At 53.0% G+C, this 23,424-nt stretch overlaps 5 protein-coding genes across 6 annotated transcripts; 4 read left to right on the forward strand and 1 right to left on the reverse strand.

Annotated features, from left to right (window-relative positions):
• Window positions 1-919: 919 nt before the first annotated feature.
• PV07_08227 (1,3-beta-glucan synthase component FKS1) lies at window positions 920-8,000 on the forward strand. The gene is made up of 4 exons (XM_016395370.1): window positions 920-1,682; window positions 1,779-1,944; window positions 1,997-7,276; window positions 7,327-8,000. The coding sequence occupies exons 2-4, from the start codon at window positions 1,793-1,795 to the stop codon at window positions 7,682-7,684; spliced, it is 5,790 nt and encodes a 1,929-aa protein (XP_016248789.1). The 5' UTR covers window positions 920-1,682; window positions 1,779-1,792; the 3' UTR covers window positions 7,685-8,000.
• Window positions 8,001-8,207: 207 nt separating this feature from the next.
• On the forward strand, window positions 8,208-10,269 carry PV07_08228 (uncharacterized protein). The gene is made up of 5 exons (XM_016395371.1): window positions 8,208-8,511; window positions 8,573-8,673; window positions 8,729-9,239; window positions 9,300-9,791; window positions 9,859-10,269. Exons 1-5 carry the CDS (start codon window positions 8,284-8,286, stop codon window positions 10,051-10,053), a joined length of 1,527 nt encoding a protein of 508 aa, XP_016248790.1. The 5' UTR covers window positions 8,208-8,283; the 3' UTR covers window positions 10,054-10,269.
• A 4,636-nt stretch (window positions 10,270-14,905) lies between these two features.
• On the forward strand, window positions 14,906-18,554 carry PV07_08229. 2 transcript variants are annotated; one of them, XM_016395372.1, is made up of 4 exons: window positions 14,906-15,090; window positions 15,143-15,482; window positions 15,545-17,152; window positions 17,201-18,554. In XM_016395372.1, exons 1-4 carry the CDS (start codon window positions 15,004-15,006, stop codon window positions 18,193-18,195), a joined length of 3,030 nt encoding a protein of 1,009 aa, XP_016248791.1. In that variant the 5' UTR covers window positions 14,906-15,003; the 3' UTR covers window positions 18,196-18,554. The 2 variants fall into 2 exon arrangements, with proteins under 2 accessions (XP_016248791.1, XP_016248792.1); XM_016395373.1 differs by having other exon boundaries at window positions 15,143-17,152.
• On the reverse strand, window positions 18,271-23,070 carry PV07_08230 (uncharacterized protein). Its single transcript, XM_016395374.1, has 2 exons — window positions 20,467-23,070; window positions 18,271-20,398 (listed from the first exon to the last, which is right to left on the reverse strand). The coding sequence occupies exon 1, from the start codon at window positions 22,877-22,879 to the stop codon at window positions 21,158-21,160; it is 1,722 nt and encodes a 573-aa protein (XP_016248793.1). The 5' UTR covers window positions 22,880-23,070; the 3' UTR covers window positions 18,271-20,398; window positions 20,467-21,157.
• Window positions 19,176-20,009, forward strand: PV07_08231 (uncharacterized protein; the record flags this gene model as incomplete). Its single annotated transcript, XM_016395375.1, has 1 exon — window positions 19,176-20,009. One exon carries the CDS (start codon window positions 19,176-19,178, stop codon window positions 20,007-20,009), a length of 834 nt encoding a protein of 277 aa, XP_016248794.1.
• Window positions 23,071-23,424: the final 354 nt, after the last annotated feature.

Consider the following 23,424-nt stretch of genomic DNA (forward strand, 5'->3'; position numbering starts at 1 on the left):
CAATGTCACTCAGATAGGACCAGATCGTGCATCCGAACAAAGAATCAGTGTTCCCGGGATGATTGTCCGTCCAACTGCATCCGCCCTCAGCAGGCCCACGGATACATGCAGATTTTTCCTGCCAGCGAAATTGTCCGAGACGCAACTGAGATCTGCAGTGTAAAAGCCCTCCACGATATGAAACACGGGTTGTGCGACCCGCGAACCAGGCAATGTCCCCGCCAACGAAACAGGATGAGCTTCATCCCTCTTCCCCATGTAGTGTATGATGACCGATTATCTTGCTGGCGATGAATTTGGTTGACCCATCGGGGAGGAGAAGGCAGACAATCAAGGCATTTAGCGTGAGGCTCGATCTTGCTGTCCTCTTATGCATAGCCACCAACCCAGCCACGGATTAGGTTGATGGTGTGCCAGAGATAGCAGTCGAGCTGCAGCAAGGCGGGAAGCGTGTCCGTAGCGCAATACGAGTAAGCGATATGTAGGTCAAGTGGGTACAGAGATGACGCTCTTGATGTGTCGCAATCAACGACACTGGAACGAATCGCAACGACTCGGCCGGAAAAGTCGAGGAAATCCTTTATCAACGGTTAGTGTGTCTGCGACGGCCAAAGAAGCCACTTGGATGTGGGAAAAGCAGGGCGTGGAGACAAACAAAGCATCAAAAGGGTGGTGTGGCGTTGCTCATGGACCTGGTTCAAGATTTGCCCATTGCCCCATTGCCCAGTGCTTAGCGTCTAGCCCACCAGCCCCCCTTGTTTGTTGACCCCTGCCACCCTGGTCGGGAGTGCCTGGCCCAGCTGTTAAGCCTCATTTGCTCCCTCGTCACCCGTTTGTTGCTGTTGGGTAACCCCCTGCCGGCCCGAAATCACAACCTGGAGGCAACATCCACCGAACCACCCGCCGACAAATCCCAAGGGCCACTGGGCCACCCAAGTCTCTCTAGCCTGCGGCGCATTCTCATGCACCAGCAGCCGGCCCCCCTAATTCTAAGCCCGAAACAAGCATGCCCTGAGGGGACTCCAGTGTCGCCAGCTCTCCTCCAATCCTGCTTCCTCCCTGGTCCTGCAGTGCCCAGCTCCCTTTGTCGTCCTTTTTTCCCATTATTCAAACTCACCAGCCTCGCACCTTGGCTCCTTGTCGAATAACTCTCCTTCACACTGTCGTTTTCTTCCTCGTGATCCTCCTTCACTCGCTTCTATCGCTGCGAGAAGAAGGCAGGGACAACGAGGACTGCTCACCCCAAGCCTTGGGAAGGGGCAATTGTCAGCTCGGGTTCCGTAAATAAGGGCGACGCCTGTCCTGCCCGCCAAACGCGCCCTCTGCAGCTGCACATTGGCTGAGCAACCACCGCACCTCCCCCCTTCGTTCGTTTCACAACAACCACAGCCCAATTCACCAACATCCGTTCCCTCCACCTTTCACCTGCGATTTCGACGGTTGAGCCAGCTCTTGTTCGAAGCACTGTCTTGTTGGAATTCCTCGAGGACAGACAGTGGCAGTCCTAAAGCCCACTCTACACGATTTCCATCATTTCCCTGCGCCGCTTACCCCCTATTCGACATTCGCTGCTTATACTCGTATTACGCCTAATATTACACACCGCAAATACACGAGGGCAACCTTTTCGCGTGTGACGCATATTTGAAACTGGAGGACATTGTTCATGGGACATCTGTAAAGTAAGTGGGAACAAGATTGGATCCTGCAGGTTCACAGTGCAGATCACGGTGATTTTTTGCTTTGGCTGCCACATACTGACCTCAGTCGCGCTCCAGGAACGGTACCAAACATGTCAGGCCATCCTCACCAGGGCGACTATGATGATGGCTACGGCCAGCATCATGGCAACGACGCCTATTACCAAGAGGACCAACACGGTTACCATGACCAGTATGACTATGGTCACCAGCAACATGGAGGCGAAGGTTATTATGATGAATCGTAAGAAATATACTCATCTCCTTTTCTTCTGCTAGCAGACTGACACAAGCAGGGGCTATTACAACGCCGATGCTTCAAATCCCTACCACAATGATGGTGGTTATTACGAAGGTCATCAAGGCTATCAAGATGACTACTATGATGGCCAATATTACGACCAGGGAGCTGCTGGACAGCAATACAACCAAGGACAACGCCCCAGACGTCGCGGCCATGATTCTGAAGAGGACTCCGAGACATTCAGTGACTTCACAATGAGATCAGACATGGCTCGCGCAGCTGAAATGGACTACTATGGCCGGGGAGATGAGCGCTACAATAGCGGCTATGAGGGTCAAGGTGGACGTGGATACCGACCTCCATCGTCTCAGATCTCTTATGGCGGGAACAGGTCATCCGGTGCCTCAACTCCAATCTATGGGATGGATTACAACAACGCATTACCGGCCGGCCAACGTTCTCGTGAGCCTTACCCAGCCTGGACCTCCGATGCTCAAATTCCCCTTTCGAAAGAGGAGGTTGAGGACATATTCTTGGATTTGACAGCCAAGTTCGGTTTTCAGCGTGACAGCATGCGCAACATGTACGACCACATGATGACCTTGCTCGATTCACGAGCTTCGCGGATGACACCCAACCAGGCGTTGTTGTCTCTGCATGCGGATTATATTGGAGGCGACAACGCAAATTATCGCCGTTGGTATTTCGCTGCCCATCTGGATCTCGACGATGCGGTAGGTTTCGCCAACATGAAGCTCGGCAAAGCGAACCGCAGGACACGAAAGGCCAGAAAGGCTGCTGCGAAGAAGGCAAAGGAAAACCCCCAGAACGAAGAGGCAACGTTGGAGGCCTTGGAGGGTGACAACTCCTTGGAGGCAGCCGAATACCGGTGGAAGACACGCATGAACAAGATGTCGCAGCACGATCGTGCCCGCCAGATCGCCCTCTACCTTCTTTGCTGGGGTGAAGCCAACCAAGTTCGTTTCATGCCCGAAGCCCTCTGCTTCATCTTCAAGTGTGCGGACGACTACCTGCACTCCCCCGCATGCCAGAATCGCGTCGAGCCGGTCGAAGAGTTCACCTACTTGAACAATGTCATCACTCCTCTCTACACCTACATCCGTGACCAGGCCTACGAGATTATCGATGGGAAGTATGTTCGTCGAGAAAAGGATCACAACAAGGTCATTGGCTACGACGACATCAACCAACTCTTCTGGTATCCCGAAGGCATTGAGAGGATCGTAATGAACGATAAGTCGCGCATTGTTGATCTTCCACCCGCGGAGAGATACCTGAAACTGGGCGAGGTCAACTGGAAGAAGGTCTTTTTCAAGACATACAAGGAAACGCGATCCTGGTTCCACTTGATTGTCAACTTCAACCGTATCTGGGTTATCCATCTCACCACCTTCTGGTTCTACACGGCTTTCAACTCCCCAACGCTGTACACTAAGAATTATCAGCAACAACTGAACAACAAGCCACACGCTGCTGCTCAGTGGTCCGCCGTCGCGTTGGGTGGCACAATCGCGACTTTGATCAACATCTTGGCTACTCTGATTGAATGGTCGTACGTTCCACGAAAATGGGCTGGTGCTCAGCACTTGACCAAGCGACTTCTCTTCTTGATCGGTGTCTTCATCATCAACATTGCGCCCAGTGTCTACATATTTGGATTTACCCAGACTTCCAAAATTTCTCTGATATTGGGCGTGGTGCAGTTCCTCGTTGCTCTAGCCACGTTCTTCTTCTTCTCAATCATGCCTCTGGGCGGGCTGTTCGGGAGCTACCTGACCGGAAACAGTCGTCGCTATGTTGCCAGTCAAACTTTCACGGCTTCGTACCCTCGTCTTAAGGGTAACGACATGTGGATGTCATTCGGTCTATGGATCATGGTCTTTGCTGCGAAATTGGCAGAGTCGTACTTCTTCCTGACTCTGTCCTTCAGAGACCCGATTAAAATCCTATCCTACACCAAAATCCACCATTGCCAGGGAGACAAGATCCTGAAAGACTACCTTTGCAAGTACCAGCCTCAGATCTTGCTCGGGATCATGTTTTTCACCGATCTGATTCTGTTCTTCTTGGATACCTATTTGTGGTATATCATCTGGAACTGCGTCTTCTCGGTCGCTCGGTCATTCTACCTGGGTGTATCCATCTGGACACCATGGCGAAACATTTTCTCTCGCTTGCCAAAGAGAATCTACTCCAAGGTCCTGGCTACGACTGACATGGAAATCAAATACAAGCCAAAGGTTCTCATCTCACAAGTCTGGAACGCCATTGTCATTTCCATGTATCGAGAACATCTTCTAGCAATCGATCACGTGCAGAAATTGCTCTATCATCAAGTGCCGTCAGAGCAGGAGGGCAAGCGGACACTTCGTGCACCAACCTTCTTCGTCTCTCAGGAAGATCATTCGTTCAAGACCGAATTCTTCCCGTCACAGAGCGAAGCGGAACGTCGTATCTCGTTCTTTGCGCAGTCTCTGTCTACACCTATCCCTGAGCCTCTTCCGGTCGACAATATGCCAACTTTCACGGTCCTTATCCCTCACTACGGCGAAAAGATCCTTCTGTCTTTGCGAGAGATCATTCGTGAGGATGAGCCCTATTCTCGTGTCACCCTTCTTGAGTATCTCAAACAGCTCCATCCTCATGAGTGGGACTGCTTTGTCAAAGATACCAAGATCCTTGCGGATGAGACGTCCCAGTTCAATGGCGACTATGAGAAATCCGAGAAAGATACTGCGAAGAGCAAGATCGATGATCTTCCGTTCTACTGTATTGGCTTCAAGTCTGCGGCGCCAGAGTATACTCTGCGAACTCGAATCTGGGCCTCTCTCCGATCTCAAACCCTGTACCGCACAATTTCCGGGTTCATGAACTACAGCCGAGCAATCAAGCTCCTGTACCGCGTGGAGAATCCCGAAGTGGTTCAGATGTTCGGCGGCAACTCTGATAAGCTCGAACGTGAACTCGAACGTATGGCTAGACGCAAATTCAAGATTGTGGTTTCCATGCAGCGTTATGCCAAGTTCAAGAAAGAGGAGCGTGAAAACACCGAATTCTTGCTCCGTGCTTATCCCGACCTTCAGATTGCTTACCTGGATGAAGAGCCACCGCAGAACGAAGGGGAGGAACCTCGCTTGTACTCAGCTTTAATTGATGGCCACTCGGAGCTTCTCGAGAATGGAATGCGTCGACCCAAGTTCAGAGTTCAACTTTCCGGCAATCCTATTCTCGGTGATGGCAAATCCGACAACCAGAACCATGCCATCATCTTCTACCGTGGTGAATACATCCAGCTTATCGACGCCAATCAAGACAACTACCTGGAAGAATGCTTGAAGATCCGAAGTGTCTTGGCTGAATTCGAGGAGATGACGACGGATAATGTCTCGCCGTACACTCCTGGACTTCCTCCAACAAAGACAAACCCGGTTGCGATTCTCGGTGCTCGTGAGTACATCTTCTCTGAGAACATTGGTGTGCTTGGCGATGTCGCTGCTGGCAAAGAACAAACATTCGGCACTCTCTTCGCTCGTACTCTGGCTCAAATCGGTGGTAAGCTTCACTATGGTCACCCTGATTTCCTCAACGGTGTTTTCATGACAACTCGAGGCGGTGTCTCCAAGGCACAGAAAGGACTCCATCTCAACGAAGATATCTACGCTGGAATGAATGCTCTCATCCGTGGCGGCCGCATCAAGCATTGCGAATACTACCAGTGTGGAAAGGGCCGTGATCTTGGTTTTGGCTCCATCCTCAACTTCACCACCAAGATCGGGACTGGTATGGGTGAACAGATGTTGTCCCGAGAGTACTACTATCTCGGTACTCAGCTGCCCTTGGATCGCTTCCTGTCTTTCTACTATGCGCATCCCGGTTTCCACATCAACAACATGTTTATCATGTTGTCAGTGCAACTTTTCATGATTGTGTTGATCAACCTGGGCGCGCTGAGACACGAGACTATCGTCTGCTTCTACAACCGAAACGTTCCACCAACGGATCCTCTCAAGCCTACCGGATGCACGAACTTGACGCCTATTATGGAATGGGTTGAACGTTGCGTTGTCTCGATCTTTATCGTCTTTTTCATCTCCTTCGTGCCCCTGGTCGTTCAGGAGTTGACGGAACGTGGATTTTGGCGTGCTGCTACCCGTTTGGCTAAGCATTTTGCTTCTGCCTCTCCAATTTTCGAGGTGTTTGTGTGCCAAATCTATGCCAGCTCAATTCAGCAGGATCTTTCCTTTGGTGGCGCACGATACATCGGTACTGGCCGTGGTTTCGCGACAGCGCGCATCCCATTCGGAGTTCTCTACTCTCGCTTCGCTGGTCCATCGATTTATCTGGGAGCCCGGTCGTTGATGATGTTGCTCTTCGGCACCATCACCGTTTGGGGCGCCTGGCTCTTGTGGTTCTGGGTCTCACTGCTTGGCCTCTGCATCTCGCCCTTCATTTTCAACCCTCATCAATTCGCCTGGAACGATTTCTTTATCGACTACAGAGACTACCTCAGGTGGCTATCGAGGGGCAACTCGCGGTCGCATGCCTCATCTTGGATCGCCTTCTGCCGACTGTCACGTACTCGCCTCACTGGATACAAGCGCAAGGCTCTGGGTGTTCCGTCTGAGAAGCTCTCCGGGGATGTTCCTCGTGCTAACTTCACCAGCGTCTTCTTCAGCGAAGTTGTCGGTCCTCTGGTGCTCGTCTGCTTTACGCTGATCCCGTACCTCTTTATCAACGCTCAGACTGGCGTGACAACCGATGTGCAGCCGCCAACGAACTCTCTGGTGAGAGTGGCCATTGTTGCTTTTGCCCCCATCGCCGTTAATGCTGGTGTTCTGGCTGGTCTATTCGGCATGGCTTGTTGCATGGGTCCAGTGTTGAGCATGTGCTGCAAGAAATTCGGCTCGGTACTTGCGGCTATCGCACATGGAGTTGCTGTCATCATGCTCTTTGCGTTCTGGGAAGTCATGTTCTTCCTCGAGGGATGGATTTTTGCCAAGGCACTCTTGGGCATGATCGCTGTGGTTGCTCTGCAACGATTCGTTTTCAAGTTGATCATCGCGCTCTGCTTGACAAGAGAATTCAAACACGACACTTCCAACATCGCCTGGTGGACTGGCAAATGGTACTCGATGGGTTGGCACTCAATGTCCCAGCCTGCCCGAGAATACCTTTGCAAGATCACCGAGCTGGGCTTCTTCGCGGCGGACTTTATCCTAGGGCACATCATCATGTTCATCATGTTGCCCGCTCTCTGCGTGCCTTACATCGACAAGTTCCACTCGGTGATGCTATTCTGGTTGAGGCCTAGGTATGTAACCCCTGTCAACTGCTCTTCGTGCAAGACTAACTGTTCCGCAGCCGTCAAATCAGACCTCCGATCTACTCGATCAAACAATCTCGTCTCCGAAAGAGGCGTGTCATTCGCTACGCCATTTTGTATTTCATTATGCTTATCATTTTCCTTGTGCTCATCATTGGGCCTATCATTGTCCGGAAATACATCACTGGCCTGCCGACCATTCCTCTCGATCTTGTTCAACCCACTGGACAGAACAACAACGATACCACCACGGGCGTTACAGGTTCTGCGCTTGTCAACTTTGGTCAGGATGCTGGTGGAGGTGGTACTGCTGCTGCAACTGCCGCAGCTACCAGCTCCAACTCCAACGACCCCTTCAGCTTTGGTGGTGGCGGCGGACGATTCGTCCGATGGTAAAGCTGTTTCCACCACGTCTTGCGGAGACGGTTAGGGTGTATACATTGGTGCATATGGAAGGGTGGACAGAAACAAATTAGACAACATGGCCCTCTAATGAGTTTGAAATTCTTTTGTCGGCCATTAACCCGAACAAATTAATGATTGAAATGGCATAGACAAGCGGCCTTTGCAGAGGGAGCTTTCTTTCAGCTGGTTTTTCAGACCTGGCACATCTTGGGTGGTGAATGGGCGTCAGGTTAAACCTTTTTGTTTGCTTAAGAGGTATTGCACTGTACATGACAACAAAAAGAGAATTGCATAAACTTCCATTCCATTCCATTCAATTAAGACAGAACCTTTGCGCCTTGATTCCGGTCAGCCGGCTGCCATGGAAAAGGCCGATTGGTTTCGTAGATTCGTTGGTGAAGCCGCGATGCTCGGAAATTTGATCTGCCCCTGAGACCATCACGTGACATGCCGCAGTGAGCCCTTTCGCGGGCTGTGACATCGTCAATCCGTTCCAGGCTCCAGACTTAAGAACCGTTGTGGTCACCGCATTTCTGTTTCGAGTCCTTTTCTGGGGGAGAGGCTGTTGATACCTGCTGCTGGCTCAAAAGATGGACCCTCATGACGCTCAAGAATATGTCACAAACCTGGCCAGCACCGCGGCCGAACAATTCCAGAAAATCCCCGGCTCAGCCATCTTTCTCCGCTACGTGAAGTCCAGTTACCAGAACGACCCCATCCGGTCTGCCGTCGAACTCTTCCTAGTGCTGTTCGCAATCCGGTATCTGCTGGCTCCAAAGTATTCGACAAAGCAGAACTATGTGAAGTTGTCTGACGAGGTGGGCACATTCATGAGGGCCGATTCGAGACCAAGCTTTGAAGCGCTGACTGCGAAACCAGGAAATTGACGATTTGGTTGACGAATGGACGCCAGAGCCTTTGGTTGGGAAGACTACCGCTTTTGAGGATGCAGAATTGGAGAGGCGTCCCATCATCGTTGGGTGAGTCTACTCCTGAAGATGCGCCATACGCGACGTACTGATTGTGAGGCGACAGTCCGAGTGGACCCCGATCCAAACTGAACAACGGCCGGACGGTGACAAACCTGGCATCGTACAACTTCTACAACTTTGTCTCGAACGAAAACCTCAAAGAGCGGGCTATCCAGACATTACGGACTTATGGAGTTGGTCCCTGCGGTCCGCCTGGTTTCTACGGCACTCAGGATGTGCACATGAAGATCGAGGCGGACATTGCGGCGTTCCTTGGTACTACGGCATGTATCATCTATGCTCAAGCCTTCTCCACGATATCCAGCGTCATTCCGGCCTTTTCCAAGCGAGGGGATATCATTGTTGCCGACAAAGCTGTGAACTATGCCATCCGAAAGGGAATCCAGATTTCCAGGAGTGCAGTCAGATGGTATGAACACAACGACATGGAAGATTTGCAGAGGGTGCTGGCCAAGGTTACCAAGGAACAGGCTAAAAAGCCATTGACAAGACGATTCATCATTACTGAAGGATTGTTCGAAAACGTCGGTGACGTGGTTGATTTGCCGAAGATTGTGAGTTGCCATTTGGCCCAGCTATAAGACTGGGGGCCCGTTCTAATTGTGGTTGCGCAGATTGAGTTAAAGCTCAAATACAAGTTCAGATTGATCCTCGACGAGACGTGGTCATTTGGCGTCTTGGGCCGAACTGGCCGGGGCGTGACGGAACACCAACACGTTGACGCCGCAGAAGTGGACATGATCGTCGGCTCGATGGCCGGTCCGTTGTCGGCCGCGGGAGGCTTCTGCGCAGGTTCAGACGAAGTGGTGGAGCACCAGCGATTATCCGCCGCCTCGTACACCTTCTCAGCAGCGCTTCCAGCCATGTCTGCCGTGACGGCCAGCGAGACATTGATGATGCTGCAGACTCAACCGGACTTGTTTATTCAATTGAAAGAGAATATCAGGGCCATGTGGCAGCAGCTTGACCCGAGAAGTGATTGGATGCACTGTACCAGTGCACCGGAGAACCCAATCATGATACTGGTCTTGAAGCCCGAAGTGGTTTCGTCGCGGAGGTTGACGACCGAAGACCAACAACAGCTGCTGCAGGACATCGTGGATGAGGTGAGCCTCACTTGAATACTGGCTCGCTGCCTGTCGATTTTGGTCTCAGCTGACTTTTTGGATATAGTGCCTGTCACAGAACGTGCTCATCACCCGCGTGAAAACACTTCCCGCAGGGCCTTCAGGTGCAAAGACCGAGATTTATTCGCCGTCACCAGCCCTGAAGATCTGTCTGACCGTCGGCCTGACCAAGAAAGAAGTCGAGAAGGCCGGTATCACGATTCGGCACGCAATTACGAAGATCCTTACGCGGAAACGGTGATACAGGCTTCGGGTCCTCGACATTTGTACATTACCTTTTGTTTGGTTTACTTGGTCCCGAATTCAGCAGGACAGTACTTAGATTTTTGTAATAGCAGAGGAATGATGAGCGGACTGGGCAGTTTCTTTCAGAGGCATCCCTGTGTCTGGAGCCTGAGCACGGAAAACTCACATAGAGAACAACTCATAATGACGACCACCATCCATTGATCCATCCCCGTGCATACCTCCTCTCGGACGGTGTTGATTGCGCGCGATTCATGGCCCAAGCCAGTCGGTGATGGTATACAGCTTGAAGCATTCCGAATGGCAGCCAACCTAGAAGCCCTCTATCAAATCGTGATTGATAAGACTCTTTCTGCTTCCCGAGGTGGCGCAGCGTAGGATGCCCGGGGAGCCCCTGCAAAACCTCGCTTCCCATTCGCTAAGATGTTACATTGAGAGTGTCACCAAGCGAGAAGGAAGCGAGTCTTGGGTCGGGCAGCCACTGAGAACAGGGAATAAGCGAGGGGAATCCGCTTGTTGAAGCGAGACAAGAGAGACAGAGGTGAGTAGGGGAGACGACCGAGGATGGGGGGAGCGGGAGGGGGAGGGCTGGCTGGAAGTATATAGGTACGTACCTGGGTAGGCACCTGGAGGGAGGCAGCGAGATAGGGATGCTGTTTGACGTCCGTGCGACATGGGATAAGCGGTAAGCATCTCCTTCTTGGTGGTCTTCGTCTTGTACTGTAGCAGTTCAATCTTGTTGATTGGATGATCTCGACTCCATCAGCATTTCTACTCCTTAGTCCTTCCGCATTCCATCCTCTTTTAATCCTCACCCTCATATTGTTACTTTCCAGGCTCATCCCCAGCCGAACGACACACGCGCAGAATGTGGCTTCAATCACTGCAGGCAGAGCTGAACAAGCCCTCCGCCGCGCTCGTATACTCCCCGTCTTTGACACTTTCAGAACGCCTGCGAAAGACGGTTAGCACGCTCCTCGGTTGCGGGGCATGGCGGACAGTGGCTGTCCTCTCAGAGAGCCTCGCTTACGAACGCTTTCCTTTCAGCCTTCAGCAGCGCGGGGAGCTCTGCCAGCTGCGTGCACCCCTTACCTGTTCCTGTCATCTGGGAGTCGAATGAGCTCTGCAGTGACGCCCGCGCAGTGCTCACATGGGCTGGATGCTATGGATTGTTGGCGGAGCGGCTGAGTCTAGCTCTGTATCATCAGAGAGCTTGAGCTGAACGGACATGCATCTGCTCTCGTGGTGGATGATGTCGACTATATAATCCTGCCTTGTCTCGCTCTTGATGCCGCTCATCTCTTCTCCTAAACAGCCAAACCCTCCAGCTCCGTAATTCCGGTACCATACCTCACTCTTGTGCTTTGGGCCACAGAAGAAAACATCCATTGTATTTCTGGTCACCATGTCTTACCCGACCCGCCCGGCTTTCGTTCATCTTGGGACCTGGGACGATGAAACTCGCAAGCACCCGGCAATGAAGTGGATGGAAGAATACACAATCAACTTCAACAAGCGTGAAGACTGGAGTCAAGAGGAATGTGACTGGGTGAGACCAGACCTTCTTGGATGTTGGACTGCTGCAAGACTCCAGCTTCCCAACCGCTGACACAGAAGCCTATAGTTCTCTGCTGATACCACCCTCGTCAAACCCGACGGCTCAGTTCACACCGGTAATGCACAGGCATTCAGTGAGGCCAAGAGTATGTACGCTCCGTTCTCCGCGGAGTTCCATGAGCCCTACTTTCTGGTCTGCTTCGACACGGACGAGGGCTGGGAGATGATCGGCCAAGCCTACTTGTTCGCCAACTGCCAGGGAGCTCCGACCGCGCAGGAGAAGAAAGTCAAGGACCTGCAGGGGAGGGAATGGGATGTCAAGATCCCCGGAGGGTTTCATTTCTTCTATGCGAAGCAACCGGGGGCTCCCCATGATGGGATTGTGTTGAAGAAGACGGAGATCATGAGCGATTCAATGCCAGCGGTGCAGATCCTTCTGGCGAGGGGAGTCCTTAAGCTGTGAGCTGTATTGTGGGCCAAATGACTGCGAAAGCTACCTAGGACCAGACAGACATGAGGTTTGCCTTAGCTGGCCATCATGTACCACTTAATTCCCCCAGGGACTCAATGGAAAGCAGTTCGAATCTCTTCTTACGGCCTTTTCCCTAGAAAGTCCACAGCCTGTCAAACGAGCAGGGCGGTGAAATCCGGAGTCGGAGACACGGAGCCGAGAAGAAATCGAAGAGATCGAAGCTGCCGGAGCTTACATGCAGACTGGTCTACGTCGAAGGAGTGAATGTCCGACGCGGAGAGCAAAAACATGCACGAGGCTGCGTACAAGAAGATGAGGCAAGGCTGCTAAAGCAGCGAGCGATGCTGGAGAATATGTCAAGAATAGATTTGTAGGGGGCCGTGTCAACAGCCACCGCCTTTCATCTTTTCCATCTTTTCCATCTTCTCGTCTCTTGAGCAATCAACCAAACACACGCATGTCCCCGATGATTTCCTAATCCGTTTTATCCCACAGGATCTTCGGATTCCTCCCGAGAGTCTCAACCGAGCTGGTATTAATATCCACCAATATCGCGTCTCCACCACCCAACCCCGTATTTGCTCGTCTAATCTGGGATCCTCCTCACATCAGATCCAACTTCGGCTAGCCGGGGATGAGAAACCTCCTGTGGTGGACTGAGCAACCCTCACCTCTGTTCACAGTCTATTGTGCGCAACCTCGGTCACTTCAATAGCCTGAAGAGACAAGCAACACACAGCGAGAGCTTGCCGTCGACAATTTCCAAGTCTCGCGGGACTTCTTGAGGTGTACGAGAGACGTCGATGGTCCGTTGAAGCGGCCATCGGAGCTCTTTTGGGGCTGTTTCACAGATGTCGGACTCGTCGTCCTTGTTCACGCCGACATCAGGCACCGCACTCTGAAGGAACCACTCCCCGAAAAGGGAATCTTGGTTGATGTTTCTTTTAAATGAGATCACCCTAATGCTGCTTGGGGCCCCAAATACCTTGTCGACCAATGGGAACCTCCGGTGAGCGGTGATGCTCAGAATATACCCGTTCCCGAGCATGCGTGGGTGAGGTTAGAGTGGCCCAAGACCCTACCACTTGCGAATGAGGCGACAGCTAGGTCAGAGGCCCACCAGAGCCAGTGAGGCCGAGCCACCTTTCCCCAGGGACAGACTGCAGGGTTTGGGCCTTTACCGCATTGCCCAGGCAATGTACTCTTTGGGCACTCTGTACATGCAAAGACAGATCTGACAGCCATGCCAGTCCAGAAAGTCGAATCTATAAAGCCTCTGAACAGTCTACAATACTCGAACAATGCCATCAACCGCCTCTCAATCCACTCACTTGGGTAACAGATTTCCTTACGACTCTCATTAGGTTTAATCTATTTTCTTTGAAAGATTTTCCATTACATTTCCTTCTATTCCATCCTTTCTGTCAAGCGCCATGAAGACCGCAGTCATTGCCACCGCCGCTTTCTCCAGCATCGCAGCCGCAAAGGGCAGCTGGCACTATGGCGGCAGCAGCTACCCGCCATACGCTTCGAAAAACTGCCCGTTCATCCCCTCTGCCGATCAATTCGTTCTCTTCGCCGACGACATCCAGACGGTCTCACAAGTCAACCCAGACAAGGCCTTCCTGAGGTCGCAAGATCTCTACGTCGAGACCGCCGACGATCTGGCCACGGCTTCTCAATTCACCATTCCCGATTTCGCTGAAGGTGCCAACTGCTCCTTGAACCTCGCCGTCCCAAGCCCCGATCAGATCTATGGTGATCTCTCCCAGGCCATCTTCAGTGGTGGTGGAAAGTAGGTGTAACTCCTGATCTTCTTTGCTTGGCCTATCCAAAGAAGGGGGATGAGATTATCCCCTGTCATCGACTCCTTCCGGGCCTCTGTTTCATGGGGCAAATACTGACGTTTAATCCAAATGTAGCTTGAACTTCTCACAACTGGAGAACGACCTTCCAAGCACCGGCTGTACGTCAATACCTCCCTCCTGCGAAACATGATACGCATTGCCGCATTTGGCACCCTCTTCGAAGCCTACCGATTCTTGATAATGAAGACTGACAAGTTGTATTCAACAGTGACCTTCAACACCATCGGTGGCCTGCAAAACGATGGTGTCATGAAGCTGACGCCGGGTCAGCTGCTCACCGTTGTGCCCAGCTTCCCCTGCCCACCTCCTGGCACCGTGCTCCCAGGAATTATCCAATCTGTTGACACCACCTTGGTTGTGCGCGACACGGTGGGACCTGTCTGCCTCTCAGGTCTCTTCGTCTTGATTGAGCCTGTTGGGAACCCGCCTTCTAGCCCACCACCTGCCAGCACGAGCGCCTATGAGACCACCAGCTACGCCGGTAGCTACACCGGCACCTACACCACCTACAGTGCTGCTGCCACTTACAGCAGCAAGTGGTCCTCCTGAAGGATCAAGTCGCGAAGCCTCGATGACTTAGGGATTTGTTGAATCAGAAACAGGCATAGAGGGTGGGGAATTGGTCTGCTCGTCACGGCTTCTCATTTGCATAGCGGCGATTGGATATTGTGCATTTTCTTGGTTTCTCGCGAGAGGCGAATGTACTACTCTCTCACTCATTCCGGGCTGGGCGCAACATATACCTTATATGAGCTCAATGAAAACAAAGCAATGGTTAATTCTGCAACCCATGATCTAAACTGAGGTGCACAAGGCTGAAAGACGAGGCTGAGAGGTCACGGGTCACGGGGTATGAGATCACCGCCCTGGAGCCTCCGACGCGTTCCTCAGCCCACTTGGCGTCCCGCCGATCCTCAATCCATCGCAGCCGCAGTCTTGACTTGCTGCGTCTTACTGAAACAAACCATCGACAGTGTCTCCTTGACTCGTCGGACAGATCGCAGAACCCTCTCCTTGTCATGCAGGGGATTCTGCGTCTTCAATCAACATGGCGCACTTCCTTCGTGGCAAGCAGGCCGGCATTCAGAATGACCTCTCCGTTGGTGTCACTCCAGATTCGTTCATGCTAGACGACGTACGCCTGCCCTCGATATGCACTACTGCCTGGAGACTGACAATATCTCAAGTTTGCCCGTTATGGCATCAACTCACAGATCTCTGTGCTCGCCTATGACCCTGTCCAGTCTCTCCTCGCTGTCGGGACCAACGAATCCCAGTTCGGCCCCGGGGTCGTCTATGTCTTTGGCCAGAAGCGAGTCTGCGTGACCTTCACTCCTCCTCGACCGTCATCTATTCGAGCCATACAGTTCTGCGCCGACAAAGTCCTTGTGCTCGACAGCAAGAACGATGTCAGTATCTTCAGCCTGGACACTAAGCATATGCTCGCCAACTATTCCCCTCCCGGTCAGGTCGTTGCTATCCTCTCAGATCCCAGTCTCGACTACTGTTTCTCGGGATTGCAAAATGGTGGGCCTGATATAAATGGGACAGAACAAAAGAGAGAAATTATTGCTGACGTGCATCGACAGGGGAAATCGTGGCATTCGACTTGGATCGAGAGCATCAAACGCCCTTCAAGATTCCCAACTTGTGGCGGGAGCGGAATCCCAGAGCCCGAATTCTGCCCATAGTGTCGATGCAGTTCCATCCCAAAGACATAGGTACATTGCTTATCGGTTACTCCGAGGGCGCCGTCATCTACTCTTTCAAACAAAACAAGGCAACTAAGTTCTTCCAATACGAACTTCCACCAAGAGCGCGAGGTGGAGATGGAGATCCCACAAACGCCAATTCCATCCGGCATCCGCGATTGACACATGCTCTCTGGCATCCAACCGGCACTTTCGTGTTGACGGCCCACGATGACTCGAGTTTGGTATTCTGGGATCCTCGAGATGGCAGAGTTATCCACGCGAGGACAATCGAAGAGATGGATGTCAATGTGCCTGGAGCTGGACCACCGAGGGATGTCCCTAGGAGCCCTCTCAGCCCAGTGAGTCCAGGGTTTGGTACAGTGAAAGAGCCGTACTTCCACATTGCCTGGTGCTCGAAAGCAAATCCGGATGATACTGGCTTGGTTATAGCGGGGGGCGCCCCAACAACCAACCCGACGAGAGGTCTGACCTTTATCGAACTGGGTCCAACACCGAACTACCAAACCTCGACGTGGGATTTCCTGGCAAACCATTTTCGCCATCCCAAACGCATACATGTCCTTCCAACACCACCCAACGCCGCGATTAATACCTTTCTCCTGATTCCTCGCTCATCTCCTCATTTTGCCGGATCCCACGATCCAATAGCAGTCATGACCGTGCTGTCCTCGGGTGAAGTAATCACATTGAGCTTTCCCTCTGGACATCCCATTACACCCAGCAACCAACTACACGTTTCGTTATCTTTTGTACATCCATTTGTCACTAAAATTGCGCTGGCATTCGTCGACCGGACTAGGTGGCTGGGAATGCGCGAAGTTCGCCAGCATGGTCCGCAATTTTTGATCGGGGGTGCTGAAGGTATCAAACCCCTCAAGAGGCATGAAAACAGAAATATTGTCCAAGCCGCCCACGCCGATGGAACCATTCGGATATGGGATGGCGGGCATGGCGACGTCATTGAAAATCCCAATGTCCTCCAAGTCGATCTCGGAAAAGCAGTAGGTCGGTGGGACAAACTCGACGTGTCGTTGATGAGTATGTCGGGTGCGACGGGAGAGCTCTCGGTAGGATTGAAAAGTGGCGAACTGGTTGTTTTTCGATTGAACCGCAATCAATTCTTCGGTCGCCCCCCATCTGATCCTGGCCCGAACGAAGGACCTGGGAAAATGCAGGATATTAGCGAACGAGCAGATCCAGGCTTGAAGGAAGGCCTATTGCCCCTGACAATGACGAATGACCAACAAGGCTCCGTCACCGCTTTGCGGCATTCTGATGTCGGATTCGTGGCTGCCGGTTATGCTGGAGGTGGAGTGACCATCGTCGATCTACGTGGTCCAGCTATCATCCACACGGCTCTACTCAATGAAATGGTCGCCGGTAAGCATCGAAGAGGAAGCATTCGACGAGCTGCACCTGCCACTCAGTCAACAGAATATGCAACGGCGATGGAATTCGGCATCTTAACCCTTGATGGCGACGGTAAGTGTTCTCTATGCCGGATGTCCGCACCGGCTGACGAGTAGATAGATTATTCCTCACTTGCCTTGTTTGTTGGCACATCTCGAGGTCGAGTCGCCACGTTCAAGATTCTGCCCTCTCAGTCCGGGCGGTATTCGGCACAGTCGATAGGGGCGGCCCAAATTTCAGATGACCGGGTCATCTCGTTGTGCCCGATTGATGCTCACACAGGCGCCCCTGCAGCTGCAACAGGGTATGCAATGGGAGGTTTACAATCCGGCCGGAAAGTAGATGGCGTCCTTGTAGCTGTCACAGTCTCGTCCGCGCACATCTTTCGTCCAGCGTCCGCAAAAGGAGCCTCCAAAACCTTCGACCACTACCTGTGTGATTCGGCCACAGTAGCCCGCTACGAAGAACGTGGTTACGCTGTTGTCGGCTTATTTGGCGATGGTGCCGCCAGAGCATTCTCGATCCCAGCTCTGAAAGAAATCGCAAGCATACGCGTCAATCATCTCCTAGACACTAAACGCTTCGGCGATGCTGTCGTGTCTCCTACAGGAGATATTCTGGGCTGGGCAGGCCCTAGCGAACTAGCCATGGTTAATGTCTTTGGCTGTGGCACATCGCTCCCACCCAGCACTGATCGTCTCTACGACGCAGCCAAGATGGTTCCCCCTCGACCTACAATCAGCAACCTCCAATGGATTGCCGGGACACAATACATCACTCCTTCCGATATGGATATCCTCATTGGCGGTCCGGACCGACCGCCTTCTAAGCGAATGTTGACGGAAATGCGGGCCGCGCAGGAGGCAGAATTTCAGCGACAACGGGAAGCCGCCCGGACGGGACGGGCACCCAAGCCAGATCATTCTCAGGAGACGTACTGGGCGTACATGCAGCGGCAGCTTCAGGAGCGAACGGAGAACCTGGGATTGGCGGGTGATAGTCTTGACAGAGCGGCAGAATCCAGTAGTTCGTGGAGTGACGACGTGGGCAAGTTCGTGGCGAAGCAGAAGAGAGCGGCGGCGCTGGGGTATATCGGGTCGAAGTTTGGGTTCTAAAAGTTTGCTGATGGATTTGAGCGAGGAGTTCTACGATTTGCACACCAGCTATGCCAAGAAGGAAGTCATGTGCGTGGCAAGTTATGTGCTATCATGAGGTTTGCTAACGTTGATGAATGGGACAAGAGTCTAGGAAGCGTGGTCTACTTATCTTCCATCTTTGCTGCTAGCCTCGGCGCAAAGCAATACACATATATACAGCGTTCAGGGATGGGCAGTCGCTTTCTCTGGTGACAGGTTTATACGCTGCAAGTTTGGTGTCTCCTATCATGGCGATGGTTTTTCCGACACATTCATCTCATTTTCTGGCTGTCTCTGAGTTGGAGGGTTGTCCAATCTCATCGTGTTCAGGATCTTTGTGCTTCCAATTGTGAGAAATGCCGCACGGGACACATACTTGGTGTAGTCCGTGCGCCTAGCAAGGACAATGGGGGATGGGCCCTATCCTCTTCTCGAAGCCGGCTATACCGCTGCGTGACAGCATTGGAGGGTGCCAGCCGTCAACGCAAACGACGCTCGACGAGCAAAGAGAAGAACGATCGCAGCATTGCGGAGGTGAGTCTTTGTCTCGAGACACCTCTGTTTGTTGGGCGAACAAAATGGGGGCGAGCGAGTCGTTGTCATTGTCTTCAACTTCCGACTCCGCATCCGGAGGAAACTTTCGATTGTTCAACGCAGGGGCCGAGAGTCGTCATTGTGTGATATGACCAGTGGTTCGATTCACGATGCCATGTCACGCATTGACGATACTCGACGCGGCGATGACATTCCATTGTCATGGTAGTGAAAGTGTCTTTTGTTTGTTCGAAAACGGTCTACACCAGGGTTTACGAGGTCGAGATTTCGAGGCATAGGCAGGATAGCCATTCCTTCGCGCGACTCGTATATCCGACTCGAGATTGACGGTACCAGATTCGACATCCTCACTATCAGGGGGCGGCGCGAACCGAAGAAATAGTCCAAGCAAAGACCTCGGCAAGATGAAGAGACTCGCCCGCACGCTCTCCTCTCGCAGCACCGGCGGCAAGTCGCGTCCTCATCCACCCTCGAGTTACGGCGATGGCACCGCTCGTCCGAACCAGGCCCATGTTCGGAAGTCCTCCCTCACGAGCCCGATCCCGCCCTACACTCAGGTCCATTTTCCTCAGTGTCCGCACACCACACCTCCGACGCCTCGACCTGCACGTCTGCCCGCGGTGCTGAGGACCGAAATCGTCGAACCCGAAAGAAGAACAGACGATTCGGGTCCGGGTCGAGCATCGAGCAACGCGGACGGGGATGTGCAGGTCCGACAATTCTTGACTGCCCCGACGCACTGTCTCGACTGCACGCTGGCGCTGGCGGCGCAACAAGAATCCTGGATCCGCGAGAGATGCGATGCCGTTGTGCGGGAATTGAAACTGAGACTTGTAGAGTTGAAGTCAGGCCTTGCTGCGCTGGGAGCTGCAGAGAAAGCTACTGTGTCTTCCTCCCGCGGGAGCAGAAGCGAGCCGGACGACGAGACCAGAGAGGGAGTGCAGCAGATCAAGAAGCTCGAGACAGAGATCCAGTGCCACGAGGAGCGTGCTGAAGAGCATCTGCGCCGTCGCGACGGCGATGTGAGGAAGCTGTGGGACCAAGTCCGCCGGGACTGGGAGGGCGGTGTTCGAGAGGTGGTGAGAGACGACGGCACAGGCGAGGCTGAGGAACGGTGCGTGTTTGCGATGCCGTGGGACGAGGATGTGTCTGGAGTGGAGGAGCAAGGATGTGGGATCCGACAAGGAGAGTCCAGGACGTCTGTGAGGGTGAGGTGGCTGCCGATCGAGGAGGATTGAGTGAGTGATGGAGTTTCTGAGCGAGTGGCCTCAGTCCTCTGCAGTTGCATTGCATTTGCATGTGTATCGGCATAGCCAGGGGCGGAGGAAAGTGAACGTAATCGTGCTTTCATGTATCTTTGCTGTTCGTCCAGGTCGTGTTGATAGCACTGGCTACAAGCCTGCACTTTTCGATGGCAGAGTTTCTTTCTTCAAAGTCTGCTCAATGATTCAATACTTTGTTGTATTCCTCCCCAATCAACGGCCTAGGCGGCAAGGGGATCTTTCTTGCAGATCTTCTTGATCCTGCTGAACTTTGCTGAGCTCCTCGCTCTATCGGACGAACCAAGGCGGACCGACGAACACCTTCTGTCTACCAACCTTTTTCAAAGTCAGGATTTGTTTCGCATCTGTAACAAATGTGTCAATTGGACCCACGCACTTATGGGATGTCGAGAAGGGCAAATGTCAAACATACTGGCTTGAGGACATGTTCATGAATCAAGAAGCATATTGATCGGGCGATTCCATGCTTGCAGAGCTGTGACGACGTCCGTACCTTCCTGGTGGTGCTCTACGCCCTACATCCTGAATACGTGTGTACTCATGCCTCGGCGTCGCGTTGGTGTTGATCGAGTCGAGTGACCCTCTGCAACTGTGTGCGGATGTGTTGCATTCGTCGGTATCGATTGCACCCTCTGGATCCAGATGCTGCAGGCTCAGCTCCTACACTCGAGAGCTTTTCAAGCAGGACGCAGTCACGTCACTTTTCCACTCTTAAGCCCGCGCCTAGCCGAATGCTCGCCCAAGATTGCTTCGTAGGCCTTCTTCGGTTTTCCCGTTCCCATCGAGCGTCACACTAGATGAAGGCTAGCACGTACGTTCTCCAGATCTTCGACATGTTGAAATCGTCGCTGGCTCTATGGCTCACGCTTCAATGTCGTGCTGAAGCGAGACCACTGGGAGGACAGCAGGATCACGACTCGGGAGCGAAGTTGGGCTGTCGCTACAACCACCAGGCCGTAGGCATCCAATGACGCTCAGCCGTCCGAGACCACTGAATGGCTATCAAGGTTGAGCTTCTTCGGCCAAGATGTGGAAGTCTCACAGATAAGCCCAACGAGGGGCATACTCATAAAAAAAAGGTCGGATCTCGGCCTGCTTTCGGCTCACTTGAAGCTGAGTCTCTGCGTGGTGCGGGCCAGTTCAAGCTCTGGCGCTGCAACAGATCCGCGCTCTTGCTCGAGCAGCTGAGGAACCCACAGCGAAGCGTGCGGTGTAATGTCAAACCACTCATGATCGACATAGCGCGAGGTCCTTTGCTGGATCTCCGACCAAGAGGATATTCTCATTCTCAAGGCAAACTCGCGGAACATGAAGCTGAGACTGAAGCTGGAGGCGTCGAGGTAGATGTCGCCATCCGTCTGTTCGGCTTGGGCGCCCAGGAACAAAGCCCAGAGATACGTGTTTGCGTGCTTACTCAGGAGCGAGGGATCGAAATCGGGATCCAGGACATTCAAGCTGGGAAAGATGGCCAACATGGTCTGACGCATCTGTTTCATGACTACCTTTGTGCACCCGAGGATGGGTTTGTCCAGAATGGTAGGATCGCCAGAATACTGGGGTATGTAGTACATGATCCCCAGAACTAGACAACATTGAGCTACGAGGTCTAGAATATGATGGTCAAGAGGGCTTAATTGTTTGGCGTCGCGATCCAGCCTATCGTGCATGTCGAGGTAGTGGTTAAGCGCTCTGACGTGGATCATGTTGGTCTGCGCAAAGACCCATTGCACCGCAGTGGCCCGGTTGAACTCGGGGGGTAAGAAGTGCTTTCGAAACCAGATGGCCATGGCCAAGCGAAAGACAACCAGGAGCGACTGGGCCGGCTCGGTGTCGATCGAGTCGTCCAAGGTGGCCTTCATGTAGATTTTCAACGGCTCGACCGCTTCATCCACCGGGGCCAAGATCGGCGCCAGATATTCCAGAACCCATCCATCCATTGAAAATATCGGTCGCCGCATGTGGAGCATGGCCAGATAGACGTCGTTGTAGATGGCGCGTCGGAGCATTTCTTGGCTGACGGCGCCAGCGCCGCCAACTTCAAACGACTTCTTCAGCATGCTGTGTATCATCTTCCCATGGATCGATGCTTCGTCGGGGTCCCCGGCGAACATCTCGGCCGAAAATAGATTCATGGCACCTTCCAGGATCGACCCGTGGTCGGTGGGAGCCCGCTCGATCAGCATGCGCAGCGCCCGAGAACTTTTGCCTTTGAGTCTTAATCTCTCCTCCTGGAGCGAGCCTTTTGGGGCCACCGCGGCCATGATGCTCAAGTACTTGTAGAAGACTGCGAGACCCGATGATTCGATATAGAGGGCGGTCGTGAGTCGGGACCACTCGGCTCTGGCGGCCAGGCTTCCATAGCTCGTTTCGCTGTCAAACGGACCGACACGGTAGATTGAAGGGAGGTAGACATTTTTCAAGAACGACAGGATCTGGTTCGTCCTCGAGTTGACGGGGATTGGTAGAGCTTCGAAAGGGTCTGAGTTGCCTCGCCCCAGGATCGATGATGATGACGAGATGGCAGACTCTGCAATCGAGGCATCCGTGTCCGACGACGACGTGCTACATGACGAGGACGGCGACGCGTCTGAGTCCGAGGCGCTCGTCTCCTCGTCATGGAGCAGGGGAGTTATGTGCGTCGCATTGGGTAACAATGGACCGGCTGGTTGGACGTTTTGGGATCTGGGCACCGGTGGATGATTCGGCCTCTTCCGGCCCCGGTGAGAGACACGAGCGGCGTGCGATCGTGCTTCGGATCGGGCGAGCTCTCGGTCTTTACGGGAAGCATTAGGACCTGAATCGTGGACGAAGACTATCTTGGCCATGTGCTGTCTGTGTTGGGAGCCGGCTCCTATCTGATTCGGGCAGCGAGCTTCATTTTCCAAAAAGATGCCTAGCGGAAAGGCCCTGGGATGCCCGCAGACCACGGCAAATAACCCCAGACAGTGTTGTGAGGGAACACCGCTGCCATGTACCCCGATGGTCGCTGATATCGCGATTATCAAGTAAATTCCGTTTGGTCGTGGGACAGAGACTGGTTCCAGTACCTCAGCTGACTTGGGGGAGACCGAGGAATGGGGCGGCGAGACGGCAAACCTCCTTGCACCGGGAACGGAAGTCGGCCGGTTGAGGAAGTCCTCGTTCACCGTATTGGGCCTGGCGCCATTGACCCGTCCAGCTAACCTAGAAGGGGAAACATCAGAAACCCTATTTCAAGAGGCATGGAGCATGGTGAGCATGGTCCTCATTCTTCTTATGCTGCTCGACGAGGAATGGCAACATTATTTATCCGGGTCTCCTGATCTTGTCAGGGCAGGGCCCTTGAAACAGTCGAGGATGGCTATCTCCGTTTATAATTTCTCAAGACCCC

This window comes from Cladophialophora immunda (genome assembly GCF_000835495.1).
Source record: "Cladophialophora immunda strain CBS 83496 unplaced genomic scaffold supercont1.4, whole genome shotgun sequence".
Classification (NCBI taxonomy): domain Eukaryota; kingdom Fungi; phylum Ascomycota; class Eurotiomycetes; order Chaetothyriales; family Herpotrichiellaceae; genus Cladophialophora; species Cladophialophora immunda.

Coding starts and splice junctions, on each gene's coding strand:
- PV07_08227 (XM_016395370.1), top strand. CDS start 1,793: ATGTCAGGCCATCCTCACCAGGGCGACTATGATGATGGCTACGGCCAG. Junction 1,945..1,996: donor GAAGGTTATTATGATGAATC/GTAAGAAATATA, acceptor TGACACAAGCAG/GGGCTATTACAACGCCGATG. Junction 7,277..7,326: donor CTATTCTGGTTGAGGCCTAG/GTATGTAACCCC, acceptor ACTGTTCCGCAG/CCGTCAAATCAGACCTCCGA.
- PV07_08230 (XM_016395374.1), bottom strand. CDS start 22,879: ATGGCCAAGATAGTCTTCGTCCACGATTCAGGTCCTAATGCTTCCCGT.
- PV07_08228 (XM_016395371.1), top strand. CDS start 8,284: ATGGACCCTCATGACGCTCAAGAATATGTCACAAACCTGGCCAGCACC. Junction 9,240..9,299: donor TGGTTGATTTGCCGAAGATT/GTGAGTTGCCAT, acceptor GTGGTTGCGCAG/ATTGAGTTAAAGCTCAAATA. Junction 9,792..9,858: donor TGCAGGACATCGTGGATGAG/GTGAGCCTCACT, acceptor TTTTGGATATAG/TGCCTGTCACAGAACGTGCT.
- PV07_08229 (XM_016395372.1), top strand. CDS start 15,004: ATGGCGCACTTCCTTCGTGGCAAGCAGGCCGGCATTCAGAATGACCTC. Junction 15,091..15,142: donor ATTCGTTCATGCTAGACGAC/GTACGCCTGCCC, acceptor CAATATCTCAAG/TTTGCCCGTTATGGCATCAA. Junction 17,153..17,200: donor CTTAACCCTTGATGGCGACG/GTAAGTGTTCTC, acceptor ACGAGTAGATAG/ATTATTCCTCACTTGCCTTG.